Source organism: Pantherophis guttatus, chromosome 1 (genome assembly GCF_059756535.1).
Source record: "Pantherophis guttatus breed Tessera chromosome 1, ASM5975653v1, whole genome shotgun sequence".
In the NCBI taxonomy this organism is placed as follows: Eukaryota; Metazoa; Chordata; class Lepidosauria; order Squamata; family Colubridae; genus Pantherophis; species Pantherophis guttatus.
In genome coordinates, this window is record NC_142063.1 from 346,182,239 (window position 1) to 346,197,485 (window position 15,247).

At 45.4% G+C, this 15,247-nt stretch overlaps 1 protein-coding gene across 6 annotated transcripts in view; it reads left to right on the forward strand.

The window, feature by feature from the left end:
- Positions 1 to 15,247, forward strand: part of NCOR1 (nuclear receptor corepressor 1) — a 181,303-nt gene that overhangs the window by 66,737 nt on the left and 99,319 nt on the right. For all 6 annotated transcript variants that reach the window (XM_087890260.1, XM_087890272.1, XM_087890258.1 and 3 more), the window contains exon 15: positions 11,545 to 11,675. In XM_087890260.1, the coding sequence (XP_087746386.1) occupies positions 11,545 to 11,675 (131 nt within the window). The remainder of the gene's footprint in view (positions 1 to 11,544; positions 11,676 to 15,247) is intronic.

Below are 15,247 nucleotides of genomic sequence, written 5' to 3' on the forward strand. Positions count from 1 at the left end.
GACGTATCAACCATTAGCATCAGTCAATCGTATTTGTGATGCATTTTTGAATGTTCAGTTGACTTGAGTTTCATGTTTAATGAATAAAGTAAGTAAGTAAGTAAATAATAATAATCTTAAGGTACTTGGTTGATACCTAGGACGCTGGCAGCAACCCGTATCAACCATTAGCACCAGTCAATGGTATTTGTGATGCATTTTTGAATGTTCAGTTGACTGAGTTTCATTTTTAATGAATAAAAGAGAATAATAATAATAATAATAATAATAATAATAATAATAATAATAATAATCTTAAGAAAGTACTTGGTTGATACCTAGGAAGCTGGCAGCAACCCGTATCAACCAATAGCACCAGTCAATGGTATTTGTGATGCATTTTTGGATGTTCAGTTGAGTTTCATTTTTAATGAATAAAAGAAAATAATAATAATAATAATAATAATCTTAAGAAGGTACTTGGTCGATACCTAGGACGTATCAACCATTAGCACCAGTCAATCGTATTTGTGATGCATTTTTGAATGTTCAGTTGACTGAGTTTCATTTTTAATGAATAAAAGAGAACAATAGTAGTAGTAGTAATAATAATAATAGTTATAATAATGCACTAAAAAACTCAAAAGAATCCCACCCAGTTTGCAGATTGCAAGGAGGAGAAGACGGGAACTCGGCATGGGTCGTGGGGATGGGGGGGGGGTGGTCCTCCCTTCGGTCAGCCCCCGTGAATCAGAGCCCCGCGGCAGGTGGCCTGGCTGGCCCAGCTGACCGCATAGAAAAAGAACACGCCGGCGGCTCTGACAGCCAATCCTGCCCTCGCTCGGCGCGGCATCACCTCGGGTAACCCGGTCGGGATTAACGCCGCTCACATGCGCCAGGGACCGTCTCCCTTCACTGGGGAGATTAAAGTGGCCGGGAAGACACCCTCCTCCTTATTATCTTCTTTTTTTTTTTCTTTCCACTTTAAACCCCCCCTCCCTCCTTCCCTCTCTCCCTCCCTCCCTTCCTCCCTCCTCCCCTCCGGAATCACCGCCTGGCTGGGTCAGGTAGTAATTCTTTTTTTTTTTTTTTCCCCTGCCAGGCCTGGCGGGGAGGGAGGGGGAGAGCCCTTGACGGCAAACTTTGCTTTCTTTTTGTGGTTGTTTGCTGTTCCTCTCCCCCCCTTCTGGGGGGGCCCCACGGATAGCTTTTTTTCCCCCCCTCTCCCCCGGCCACCGATGAGTGTTCAGGTACGTCGATCCGAGAGGCTTCAGGCGATGGAAGGTTTGTGCTTTTGGTAGTTTGCTTTTTCTTTTTCTGTCTGTTTCTGTCTTGTCAACCATCTATCTATCTATTTTTCTATCTATCTATCTATCTATCATCTTTGTAATCCATCCAATTATCCATATCTATCTATTCTATCTATCTATCTACCTATCTCTTTCTCTCTCTCTCTCTCTCTCTCTCTCTCTCTCTCTCTCTCTCTCTCTCTCTCTCTCTCTCTCTCACATCTTTGTAATCCATCCAGTTATCCATATCTATCTATTCTATCTATCTACCTACCTACCTACCTATCGATCTATCGATCTATCATATTTGTATCTATAGCTATATCCGTCCGTCCGTCCGTCCGTCTGTCTGTCTGTCTATTTATCCTGTATTTATCTTATCTCTGTCTTATCTATCATCTATCTAAATGGTCCAATTATCCATTTCTTTCTTTCTTTCTTTCTTTCTTTCTTTCTTTCTTTCTTTCTTTCTTTCTTTCTTTCTTTCTTTCTTTCTTTCATCATCCATCTACCTCCCTCTCTCCCTCCCTATCTTATCTATCTATCTATCTATCTATCTATCTATCTATCCTGTATTTATCTTATCTCTGTCTTATCTATCATCTATCTAAATGGTCCAATTATCCATATCTATCTATCTATCTATCTATCTATCTATCTATCTATCTATCTTTCTTTCTTTCTTTCTTTCTTTCTTTCTTTCTTTCTTTCTTTCTTTCTTTCTTTCTTTCTTTCTTTCTTTCTTTCATCATCCATCTACCTCCCTCTCTCCCTCCCTATCTTATCTATCTATCTATCTATCTATCTATCTATCTATCTATCTATCTATCTATCTATCTATCTATCTATCTATCTATCTATCTATCCTGTATTTATCTTATCTCTGTCTTCTATCATCTAATTGATCTAATTATCCATATCTATCTTTCTTTCTTTCTTTCTTTCTTTCTTTCTTTCTTTCTTTCTTTCTTTCATTCATTCATCATCCATCTACCTACCTACCTACCTAGCTGCCTGCCTACCTACCTATCCTATCTATCTATCTATCTATCTGCCTGCCTGCCTGCCTGCCTGCCTGCCTGCCTGCCTGCCTGCCTGCCTGCCTACCTATCCTATCTATCTATCTATCTATCTATCTATCTATCTATCTATCTATCTATCTATCCTGTATCTATCTTATCTCTGTCTTATCTATCATCTAATTGATTCAATTATCCATATCTATCTATCTATCTTTCTTTCTTTCTTTCTTTGTTTCTTTCTTTCATCATCCATCTACCTACCTACCTGCCTGCCTGCCTGCCTGCCTGCCTACCTACCTACCTACCTACCTACCTACCTACCTACCTACCTACCTACCTACCTACCTACCTACCTACCTACCTACCTACCTACCTACCTACCTATCTATCTATCTATCTATCTATCTATCTATCTATCTACCTACCTACCTACCTACCTACCTACCTACCTACCTACCTATCTAATCTCTATCTCTATCTCTATCTCTATCTCTATCTCTATGTAGGTCTTTGGTTATTCGGGTTTTCTCCTGCGTAAAATTGGAAGTGTCTTGGCGACGTTTTGACGAAGTCTCATTCGTCATCTTCAGGCTGGTGTTTTCGGCTTCGTGCTTCTAGGATCTATATATCTATATATCTATATCTATATCTATATATCCCTCTACATCTACATCTACATCTACATCTATATCTATATCTATATCTATATCTATCTGTCCGTCCATCCATCCGTCCGCCTATCTCTACCTGGCTTTTGGGCAGGTAGTTGGGTTTGCCCAGTTTGCTGAAAAAATGAACTTAGAGCTTCTTTTTAAAACGGGTGGGGGTGGGGGTGGGAGGCGAGAGATTCCAACTTTGGTTGAGCTTTAACTATGCTTGGTGAAACCCTCCCCACCACACCCTCTTTTTTTACTTTGCACATTTGCAATGTAACTCATTGCATGCCTGATCTCCTGCCGGTGACTGGCAAGGGGATTGTGTGTGGGGGGGGGGCAGGAATTATCCCCCGCATTATTTCAAATTTCGGCCTCTTTTTTTTAAAAAAGAAAGACTTGGAATCACTGGCTGATATGGCCTGTTTCCGTGTATGGTTCTTGCATGGTTCTGTACGGCAGTGGTGAAATCCATTTTTTTTTTACTACTGGTTTTGTGGGCGTGGCTTGGTGGACGTGGTGTGGCTTGGTGGGCGTGGCTTGGTGGGCATGGCAGGGGAAGGATACAACACCTCCCCCCCCCCCCCCGGTACACTTCAACCGTCATAAATGTGAATCGGTGGCCGAGAATCTGAATTTTGATCAGGTGACCATGGGGACGCTGCAACGGTCATAAGTGTGGAAAAACGGTCATAAATCACTGTTTCCAATGCCGTTATAGCTTCGAACGCTCTGTTGTTGTAAGTTGAAGATTACCTGTATTTATTTGGGGAGTTCTTGGTGCTTCTCTGAGCTTGGTGGTTTTCTTGCAGACGTTTCGGGACCCAACTAAGTAACATCATCAGTGCTAGAAGGGAGTTGGGGGGTTGTAGAGAGGAGGAGGAGGACAATGACGACGACGACGATAAGGAGGAGGACTGTGGGGTTCTTGGTGCTCTCTGAGATTGGTGGTTTTCTTGCAGACGTTTTATGACCCAACTAGGTAACATCATCAGTGCTAGAAGGGAGGGGTGTTTGCGAAGAGGAGGAGGGGGAGTAAGAGGAGGAGGAGGAGGACAACTGTGGGGTCCTTGCTGCTCTCTGAGCTTGATGGTTTCCTCGCAGACGTTTCACGACCCAGCTAGGTAGTGTTATCAGAGCTAGAAGAGTTTGCGGAGAGGAGAAGGAGGACGGTGGGATCCCCATTGCTGTTTAAGCTGGGTTGTTTTGTTGCAGACGTTTCATTACCCAACTAGGTAATATCATTAGAACTAGAAGGGACGGGGGGGTTGAGGATTGGAGGAGGAAGAGGAGGAGGAGGAGGAGAACTCTGGGGTCCTGGGTGCTCTTTGAACTTGGTGGTTTTCCTGAAGACGTTTCATGTCCAAACTAGGTAACATCATCAGTTGGAGAGGGGAGACGAAGGACCCTGAACTTGGTAGTTTCTTTGCAGGCGTTTCACGACCCAACTAGCTAACATCATCAGTGCAGTAACGAATGTGGGTAATGAAACGTCTGCAAGCAGACCACCAGGCTCAGAGATCACCAAAGGACCCCACAGTACAACCCCGAGCTCTAAACGTCCTCTCTTGTAGAGCGTTTAATCAATTTATTTTATTAAATTTTATTTATCTAATGCATTTATTCATTAAATCTATACACTGCCCCGTCTCATCCAGAAGTGATAGATTCACACTTTCTTTGGCTGCATAAAATAAAAATTCATGTTTATTTATTTATTTTTTAAATGGCCTGCTTTTAAAATTTATATCCTGCTTTAGTGGGGTTTTTCTTAATTTTCACAATTTTATTTATTTATTTATTTATTTATTTATTTATTTATTTATTTATTTATTTATTTATTTATTTATTTATTTATTTATTTATTTATTTATTTTTGTACACCGCCCTTCTCCCATAAGGGACTCAGGGCGGTGAACAGCCAAAATTAAAATACATACAATACAAAACTTAAGATAATTAAAAAGAATTAAATCATTGGCTTCCCAATTTAAAACCCCCAAGTCTATAAAATTTAAAATTTAAATTTAAATGGTCCTCGACTTAACGACAGTTCATTTAGTGACCGTCCGAAGTTGCAGCAGCACTGAAAAATGTGAGTCACGACCGTTTTTCACACTTAACGACCGTTGCCGCATCCCTATGACCGCCTACATGATACAATAGTCCGACCCTTGGCGACGGTTTCATACATGTGACGGTCGCAGTGTCCCCCGGGGGGCGGGGGTCTCACACAGGATCCCCTTTTGCGACCTTCTGTCAAGCCAAGTCGATGAGGAAGCCGGATTGACTTAACGACCGTGTGACTAACTTAACGGCGGCGGTTCACTTAACGACGGTGGGAAGAAAGGTCGTAAAAGAGGGCAAAACTGACTTTAACAAATGTCTCGCTTAGCAGCATAAATTCTGTGCCTGGTTGTGGTCGTAAGTCGAGGACCGCCTGTATACCCCTTTTATTATTGTGACAAATAACTCAAGATGCGAGACGTGCCTAATCCTCCCTCCCTCCCTCTTCCTCCTCCTCCTATTTTTCTCCTCCACAACAACCCTGTGAGGTGGGGCCGGGCTGAGAAAGAAGGACTGGCCCAAAGTCAGCCAGCCAGCTGGCTTTCCTGCCTAAGGCAGGATTAGAACTCAGAGTTTTCCCCACTTTCTAGCCTGGGGGGGGGGCTGTGCTTACTCACAAGGGGGCTTAGAGATGCCTGTCGAGAGGCCGGACTCTGCAGCAATCCGTGAATCTTCGATCTGGACCCGCAAAATGTTTGTGTGTTTTTTTTTCTAGTCTTCTAGATGAGTTGTGTCTTAGCAAGGAGGTCTCATTCTGGGACTCATTCCGGGACTTCAACTCCCAGGATTCCCCAGCCAGCCCTGCTTGAAGCTGAGTGGGGAATTCTGGGAGTTGAAGTCCACAGGTCTTAAATTTGCCATTTTTGGACACTACTCCTTTCAGAACCCTCTGCGGTCTGGTTCTTCCCCTCCCCCACCTCTCTCTCTTTCTTTCTCTCTCTCTCTTCCTTTCCCTCTCCCTCTCCCTTTTTCTTTCTCTTTCTCTCTTCGCTCACTCTCTTTCTTTCTTTCTTTGTATCTTTCTTTCTTTCTTTCTTTCTTTCTCCCTCTCCCTTTTTCTCTTTCTCTTTCTCTCTCTTCTATCCCTCTTTTTCTTTCTCTCTCTTCCCCTCTCTCCCTCTCTCCCTCTCTCTTTCTGTCTTTTTTTCTCCCTCTCCCTCTCCCTTTTTCTTTTTCTTTCTCTCCCTCTCTCTTCCCCTCCCTCCCTCCCTCCCTCTCCCTCTGTCCTTCTTTCTATCTTTCTTTCTTTCTCCCTCTCCCTTTTTCTCTTTCTCTTTCTCTCTCTTCTATCCCTCTTTTTCTTTCTCTCTCTTCCCCTCTCTCCCTCTCTCCCTCTCTCTTTCTGTCTTTCTTTTTTTCTCCCCCTCCCTTTTTCTTTTTCTTTCTCTCCCTCTCTCTTCCCCTCCCTCCCTCCCTCTCCCTCCGTCTTTTCTTTCTATCTTTCTTTCTTTCTCCCTCTCCCTTTTTCTCTTTCTCTTTCTCTCTCTTCTATCCCTCTTTTTCTTTTTCTTCCCCTCTCTCCCTCTCTCTTTCTGTCTTTCTTTTTTTCTCCCTCTCCCTTTTTCTTTTTCTTTCCCTTTCTCTCTCTTCCTCTCCCTCTCTCTCCCTCCCTCCCTCCGTCTTTCTTTCTTTCTTTCTTTCTTTCTTTCTTTCTTTCTTTCTTTCTTTCTTTCTTTCTTTCTTTCTTTCTTTCTTTCTTTCTTTCTCCCTCTCCCTTTTTCTCTTTCCCTTTCTCTCTCTTCCCTCTTTTTCTTTCTCTCTCTTCCCCTCCCTCCCTCCCTCTTTCTTTCTTTCTTTCTTTCTCCTTCTCCCTCTCCCTCTCCCTCTCCCTTTTCTTTCTCTTTCTCTTCCCCTCTCTCCCTCTCTTCCTCTCACTCACTCTCTCTCTCTCCCTCTTTCTTTTTCTTCCTTTCTCTCTCTTTTTCTTTCTCTCTCCCTCTCTTTCTTTCCTGTATCTTTCTCTCTTTCCCTCTCTCTCTTTCTCCCTGCTTCCCACTCTCTTCCTCACTCGCGCAAAGCACACACTGAAAACAAACACACACAGATACACAAACACAGTTCTGTAGCTGATTTTTGGCACAACATGGGACTATTGGCCTTGGCAAGGCCTTGGGTTCTTCTAAATAAACCGAGGAGGCAGGGATATGTGCTAGGGGCTCCCTGGCCAGAAACACGATCCCGCTGCCCCCCCCCCACTCCCTGCCCCCCCCCCCTGCCCTCCCACCTATTCATCTAAATCAGAGGCCTTCAAACTTGGCAGCTTTAAGACTTGTGGACTTCAACTCCCAGAATTCTCCAGCCAGCTTTGCTGGCTGGAGAATTCTGGGAGTTGAAGTCCACAAGTCTTAAAGCTGCCAAGTTTGAAGAGCTCTGATCTAAATATTACAGGGGTATTTTAAACTTCCAACAGCTGACATGGAGTGTCACAGAGGCTGTCATGCAGGAATGTGTGTGTGTGTGTGTGTGTGTGTGTGTGTGTTTCAGGGAAAATGTTGGACTTGGCTCAGGATAGAAATACTTAATTTTAAAAAAAGGTAAACATTGCCTTTGATGACCAACAAATGAATCTTATTTTTCCTTCTTAGTTTTCTTTCAAACACTGGGTTGTCTGTTTATTTTTCTTTCCTTTTCCTTCCTTCCTTCTCATATTCCCCCTTTCCTAGGAGTTTCCTTTCACCCATCCAGCTATTCATCCTCTCTCCGTCTCTCTTTCTTTTTCCTTCCTTTCCTTCCTTCCTTCCTTCCTTCTCTTTTTCCCTCCATCCCTCCCCCTTCCTTCTTTCCTTTCTTTCCTTCCTTCCTTCCCTTCTCTCTTTTTCCTTCCTTCCTTCCTTCCTTCCTTTTCTTTTTCCCTTGCTCCCTCGCTCCCTTCATCCCTCCCCCTTCCTTCTTTCCTTTCTTTCTTTCCTTCCTTCCCTTCCTTCCCTTCCTTCCCTCCCTTCTCTCTTTTTCCTTCCTTCCTTCCTTCTTTCCTTCCTTCCTTCCTTTTCTTTTTCCCTCCCTCCCTCCCTCCATCCCTCCCCCTTCCTTCTTTTCTTTCTTTCCTTCCTTCCCTCCCTTCCCTCCCTTCTCTCTTTTTCCTTCCTTCCTCCTTTCCTTCCTTCTTTCTCTTTTTCCCTCCATCCCTCCCCCTTCCTTCCTTCTTTCCTTTCCTTCCTTCCCTCTTTTTCCTTCCTTCCTTCCTTTTCTTTTTCCCTCGCTCCCTCGCTCCCTTCATCCCTCCCCCTTCCTTCTTTCTTTTCTTTCCTTCCTTCCCTTCCTTCCCTCCCTTCTCTCTTTTTCCTTCCTTCCTTCCCTTCCCTTCCCTCCCCTCCCCTCCTCTCCCCTGTGAAGCCACTTTGCATGAGACCAATCCGTAATGTGGACCTTTCTAGTTGACATCCAACAGGTGTAGCCAGCTTTTCCCTAAACGGGGATCATCTGGACAGGCCGAACTCCGCAGGGCCCAGAATTCCCAGCTGGCTGGCCTGCTGGGAACTCTGGGAGCTGTAACTGAAACACTGGACTCCCTGCATATCCTAGACCTAGAAGAAGCCAGAAACCTGGTTGCGTGATTGAGTCGGCCTTCTGCACACTGACCCCACTCCGTGTTTCTCAACCTTGGCCTCTCTATGAAGACTTCAACTCCCAGAATTCATTCATTCTGGCTAGGGGAATTCTGGGAGTTGAAGTCCACCTATCTTTTTTTTTTTTTTTTTTAATTTGATTTATATGCCGCCCTTCTCCGGAGACTCAGGGCGGCTTACAATGCGTTAAGCAATAGCCTTCATCCTTTTGTATATTTATACAAAGTCAGCTTATTGCCCCCACAAAGCGGGTCCTCATTTCACCTACCTTAGAAAGGATGGAAGGCTGAGTCAACCTTGAGCCTGGCGAGATTCGAACCTGCAGTAATTGCAGGCAGCTGAATGTTAATAACAGGGTGCTTTAGACCACTGTACTACCAAGGCTCCTTAAAGTCCTTAAATCTTAAAGTCGCTCCCCCCCTCCCCACTTACGATCCCAATCGAGCCCCAAATTTCTGTTGCTAATAAGAAATTTTGTTAAATGAATTCTGCCTCACTTTATCACCTTTCTATTTCATTTTTTTAAAAAAAAGTTTCATTGTTTTATTACTACACATTATGACAAACACATCACATACAAGAGCCTCGGTGGCGCAGCAGACTAAAGCGCTGTTAAGTAACACCAGCTGCCTGCAATTACTGCGAGTTCGAATCTCACCAGGCTCAAGGTTGACTCAGCCTTCCATCCTTCCGAGGTAGGTAAAATGAGGACCCGGATTGTGGGGGCAATAAGCTGACTTTGTATAAATATACAAAAGAATGAAGGCTATTGCTTAACACATTGTAAGCCGCCCTTAGTCTCCGGAGAAGGGCGGCATATAAATCAAATTTAGAAAAGAAAGAGAAAGAAGGAAGGAAGGAAGGAAGGAAGGAAGGAAGGAAGGAAGGAAGGAAGGAAAGAAAGAAAGAAAGAAAGAAAGAAAGAAAGAAAGAAAGAAAGAAAGAAAGAAAGAAAGAAAGAAAGAAAGAAGAAAGAGAAGCTGATTTTGTATAAATAAACAAAAGCATGAAGGCTATTGCTTAACGCATTGTAAGCCGCCCCGAGTCTCCGGAGAAGGGCGGCATATATAAATCGAACCAATAAATAAATAAACAATAAATAAATACAACATATAAATATATCCTCTTTTTAACAAGTGTTTCTTCGTGGTCTCCTTTCCACTCTGACTTTCTCCCCCCCATGTCTCTCACATTGTTTCATTTTCTTCATTGTCCCCTTTTTGATTGATTATACTTCATCCCCTTTCTTGCAGTTGTTAAATGAGTCACTGCAGTTGTTAAGTCAGGAACGTGGTTGTTAAGTGAATCTAGTTTCCCCCTTGACTTCGCTGGTCAGAAGGTCGCAAAAGGGAATCACGTGACCACACACACACACACCCCTCCCCGGGACACTGAATCCGTCATAAATACGAGTCGATTGCCAAGCGTCTGAATTTGTATCACGTGACTATGGGGATGCTGCAACGGTCATAAGTGTGAAAAATGGTCATAACTCACTTTTTTTCAGTGCCGTTGTAACTTTGAACCATCATTAAGTGGTTGTCAGTCGAGAACTGCCTGTTTTGAGGATTTGTAAGCGTGCTTCCAACTTTCTCTGCCTGCGCCTACAAATCCAGAAAATGCTTCCTGGAAAGCTTTTCTTTCTCCTTAAAATATCGGTAGTCCTCAAGTTATGACCGTAATAAAGCCTGTGCCCATTACGGTCATAAGTTCGGTTATTGATGGATGTAAAGCAGGATGTGACGTGTCCGACTCCGGTCTTACGAGCTTCATTCTGGCAGTCGTTAAGCGAACAAAGTGGCCATAAAACAAATGCAGTGTGAAGTTTCCGAAAGATGCCCTAATTAATTCATGAGCCATGAGCCGAACTTCAAAAGAAATATAGTCATTTATTTGGAGCAACATTCCGGCAATACTGGGATGCAGTTAGGACTGATCCTACATAGATTTACGTTCCCCTATGACCCTGTCTCTCCCTTCTTCTCTGGCCATGTCATAAATCACATTCTCCAATTAACCACTTCGGCTGGCTGTGAAACCCAACACCCTCCGACTGATTGCGGTCAGGAAGAATGTATGGAATGCAACTTCAGTTAGGGAAATCAATCAGCTCTATCAGTTCTCCCTCCCTCTTGCTCGTGGCAACTTGAAAGCTTTGCAAGTTGACATGCGGAGGTCGTTAAACAAAACAATTTTTTTTTTTTGCTATAGGTTTTTTGTTTTGTTTTTGTTTTTGCTGAAAAATCAGAAGAAAATTCAACTTTGAGTAAAAATATACCAAAATGTGATAGTGGGACAGTGCAAACAGCCGTAAAATTGGGGGTCATGTGATCGTGTGTGTGGTGGGGGTGGCAGGGTCAGAACTTCGGAACCAAGTCATATGTACCTTTTCAGAGGTCTTTCGGAACTTTGAACGGTCGTTAAACAGCCCGTCGTAAGTCGAGGACTCCTTGCGTTTTCTGTTTCTAAGCTCGTGATCTCCCTCCCACCCACTCTTCCCCTCACTTCCCTCTCCCCACGATGCTGGCCGCCTTGGGTACAGGTCATCCTGACCACAGTGGAGCTCCAAATGTCTGTCGCTAAGTGAGACATATAAGTGAATTTTCTCTCATTTTATGACCTTTCTTGCCACCGGCGTTAAGCGAATCCCTTCGGCGGTTAACTTAGTCATGCGGTTGTTAAGTGAATCCGGTTTCCCTGTTGCCTTTGCTAGTCGGAAGGTGGCTCGCGTGACGCCCCCACCCCCCACCCCCCGGGGACGCTGCAACCGTCATAAATACGAGTCAGTCGCCAAGCGCCGTGAATTTTGATCATGGCGATGCAGCCCCGGTCGTCAAGTGCGAAAAACGGTCCGAAGTCTCCCCCCCTTTTTTTTTTGTCCCCAGCGCCGTTGCATCTTGGAACGGTCGCTAAGCGAACGGTCGTAAGTTGAGGACCGCCTGTAATTCGAATTGGCCTCTCATTTCAGCAACAGATCTCTCGTCCTTCTCAAGAAGAAAAAGTCGAAGAAAAACTAGAGGAGGAGAAAGCGGAGAAAACTGAGAAAAAGGAGGAGGAGAAAAGAGATGAAGAGGAAAAGGACGAGAAGGAGGAATCCAAGTAAGTCCGTCGGTTACCTTCACAGGTGCGTTTGCGAGTCGGGGGTGTAAACGGCCTTTTAAAGAATCCCGGTTCGATTACAGGGATAGCACAAACCCAGGGAGTCCTCTAGTTACGACCACAATTGAGCCCAAACGTTATGTTGCTAAGGGAAACATTCGGGAAGTGGGTTTTTTGCTCCGTTTTACGACTTCTCTTGCCACAGTTGAAAGGAGGTGCTCCCTGAGCTTGGTTACTTTTTTTTTTTTTCTTTTTTCAAAGGGTTTTTATTTTTTATTTCTCATAAACATAATAATATCCATCATTTTCCATTCATCTTACCTTTTAACTTTCATTTTTTACTTGTTCGGGGCTGCTCTTCTATACCATTTACCCTCCTTTATTTTACCACAAACCTTTCCTCTTCTCCTCCCCTTCTCTTCCTTCCTCCATCTCTTCCTCCTTTCTTCGTTCTTCCTCTCCTTCTCTTTCCTACTTCCCCTTCCCTTCCCCCACTCCTTCCTTCCTTTCTAACCCTCTCTCCTACTCCTCCCTTTTCCTCCTCTCCTTTTCCCTCCCTTCTATCTCTCCCTCTCCTTTCCTCTCCTCTCCCTTCCTCTCTCTCTCTACTCCTTTCCCTCTCTCTTGTTGTTTCCTCTTTTCAATTCAGTCTAGAATGATTGAGCAGCCCCAATTATCTATTTGCATCTATCTTCATTTCAGTTTCTTATTTGTTTAGTAATTACATCTGTTTCATCAGTTGCTTGGTAGTTTTCTTGCAGACGTTTCATGACCCAACTAGGTTACATCATCAATGCTAGAAGGGAGAGGGGTTTGCAGAGAGGAGGAGGAGGGTTTTCTTGCAGACGTTTCATGACCCAACTAGGTTACATCATCAATGCTAGAAGGGAGGGGGGTTTGCAGAGAGGAGGAGGAAGGGGAGGAGGGTTTTCTTGCAGATGTTTCCTGACCCAACTAGGGAACATTATCAGTGCTAGAAAGGAATGTGGTTTGTGGAGGAGGAGGAGGACTGTGGATTCCTTGGTGTTTTCTGAGCTTGGTTACTTTCTTGCAGACGTTTCGTTACCCACCTAGGTTACATCATCAGTGTAGAAGGGTTTGCAGGGAGGAGGAGGAGGACTGTGGAGTCCTTGCTCTCTGAGCTTGGTGGTTTTCTTGCAGACATTTTATTACCAAACTAAGTATCATCGTCAGTGCTAGAAGGGGTGGAGGAGGACTGTGGGGTCCTTGGTGCTCTCTAAGCTTGGTGGTTTTCTTGCAGACCTTTCATGACCCAACTAGGTAACATCATCAGTGTTTGAAGGAAGTTAGGTTTGTTCTGTGTTTATGTAGAATGGCTTACTCTGTGTTGGTGAAGGTGATGTTTTCGGTGTGTGTGTGTGTGTGTGTGTGAGGGTTTGCAGAGGAGAGGACGAGAAGAAGGGAAGGGGAGGTGGGGTCCTTGGTGCTCTCTGAGCTGGGTGGTTTTCTTACAGACATTTCATGACCCAACATGTTAACACCATCAGAGCTAGAAGGGAAAGGGGTTGTCTTTCTGATTATTTACTGGTGGCTTGCCCTGTCAATGTTGGTGGGGATGTATTTTTCTAGGAAGGAAGGAAGGAGGGAGGGAGGGAGGGAGGAAGGAAGGAAAGAAGGAAAGAAGGAAGGAAGGAGGGAGGGAGGGAGGAAGGAAGGAAAGAAGGAAGGAAGGAAAGAAGGAAGGAGGGAGGAGGGAGGGAGGGAGGAAGGAGGGAGAGAGGGAGGGAGGAAGAAAGGAAAGAAGGAAGGAGGGAGGGAGGAAGGAAGGAAGGAAAGGAAGGAAAGGAAGGAAGGAAGGAAGGAAGGAAGGAAGGAAGGAAGGAAGGAAGGCGGAAGGCTCCCACCAACATGACAGGGCAAGACACACTAGTATATTAAAAGAATGCCAACCCCACTCCCTTCTAGCACTGATGATGTTACCTATTTGGGTGATGAAATGTCTGCAAGAAAACCACCAAGTTCAGAGAGCACCAAGGATCCCACAGTCGTCTTCCTCCTCCTCCTCCTCCTCCTCCTCCTCCTCCTCCTCCTCCTCCTCCTCCTCCTCTCTGTAAACCCCATTCCCTTCTAGCACTGATATTGTCACCTAGTTGGGTCATGAAACGTCTGCAAAAAAACCACCAAGTTCAGAGAGCACCAAGGACCGCGCAGTCCCCCTCCTCTTCTTCTTCCTCCTCCTCCTTCTCCTCCTCCTCTTTGCAACCCTCCTCCCTTATAGCACTGATAATGTTCCCTATTTGGGTCATGAAATGTTTCCTCCTCCTCCTCCTCCTCCTCCTCCTCCTCCTCCTCCTCCTCCTCCTCCTCCTCCTCCTCCTCCTCCTCCTCCTCCTCCTCCTCCTCCTCCTCCTCCTCCTCCTCCTTCTCCTCCTCCTCTTTGCAACCCTCCTCCCTTATAGCACTGATAATGTTCCCTATTTGGGTCATGAAATGTTTCCTCCTCCTCCTCCTCCTCCTCCTCCTCCTCCTCCTCCTCCTCCTCCTCCTCCTCCTCCTCCTCCTCCTCCTCCTCCTCCTCCTCCTCCTCCTCCTCCTCCTCCTCCTTCTCCTCCTCCTCTTTGCAACCCTCCTCCCTTATAGCACTGATAATGTTCCCTATTTGGGTCATGAAATGTTTCCTCCTCCTCCTCCTCCTCCTCCTCCTCCTCCTCCTCCTCCTCCTCCTCCTCCTCCTCCTCCTCCTCCTCCTCCTCCTCCTTCTCCTCCTCCTCTTTGCAACCCTCCTCCCTTATAGCACTGATAATGTTCCCTATTTGGGTCATGAAATGTTTCCTCCTCCTCCTCCTCCTCCTCCTCCTCCTCCTCCTCCTCCTCCTCCTCCTCCTCCTCCTCCTCCTCCTTCTCCTCCTCCTCTTTGCAACCCTCCTCCCTTATAGCACTGATAATGTTCCCTATTTGGGTCATGAAATGTTTCCTCCTCCTCCTCCTCCTCCTCCTCCTCCTCCTCCTCCTCCTCCTCCTTCTCCTTCTCCTCCTCCTCTTTGCAACCCTCCTCCCTTATAGCACTGATAATGTTCCCTATTTGGGTCATGAAATGTTTCCTCCTCCTCCTCCTCCTCCTCCTCCTCCTCCTCCTTCTCCTCCTCCTCTTTGCAACCCTCCTCCCTTATAGCACTGATAATGTTCCCTATTTGGGTCATGAAATGTCTCCTCCTCCTCCTCCTCCTTTTCCTCTTCCTCTTGGCAACCCTCCTCCCTTCTAACATTGATAATGTTCCCTATTTGGGTCCTGAAATGTTTGCAAGAAAACCACCAAATTCAAAAGAGCCCCAAGGACCCTGCAGCCCTCCTTCTCCTCCTCCTCCTCCTCCTCTCTTCTGGCACTGATAATATTCCCTAGTCGGGTCACGAAACGTCTGTAAGAAAACAAACTCGGCGAGCCCCAAGGAGTTCCACAGTTCAACCCTGAGCAACGAATCTCCTCTTCTGTCGGTATCAAAAGTCCCTTCCGTCCAATCCAGAATTCCTCGCTGGGTCAGTCTGGCCCCCCGCGCGCCTGCCAGAGATTCCTCCAACTTGCCAGAGGAGCTGATAAGGATTAGGTAGCTCAC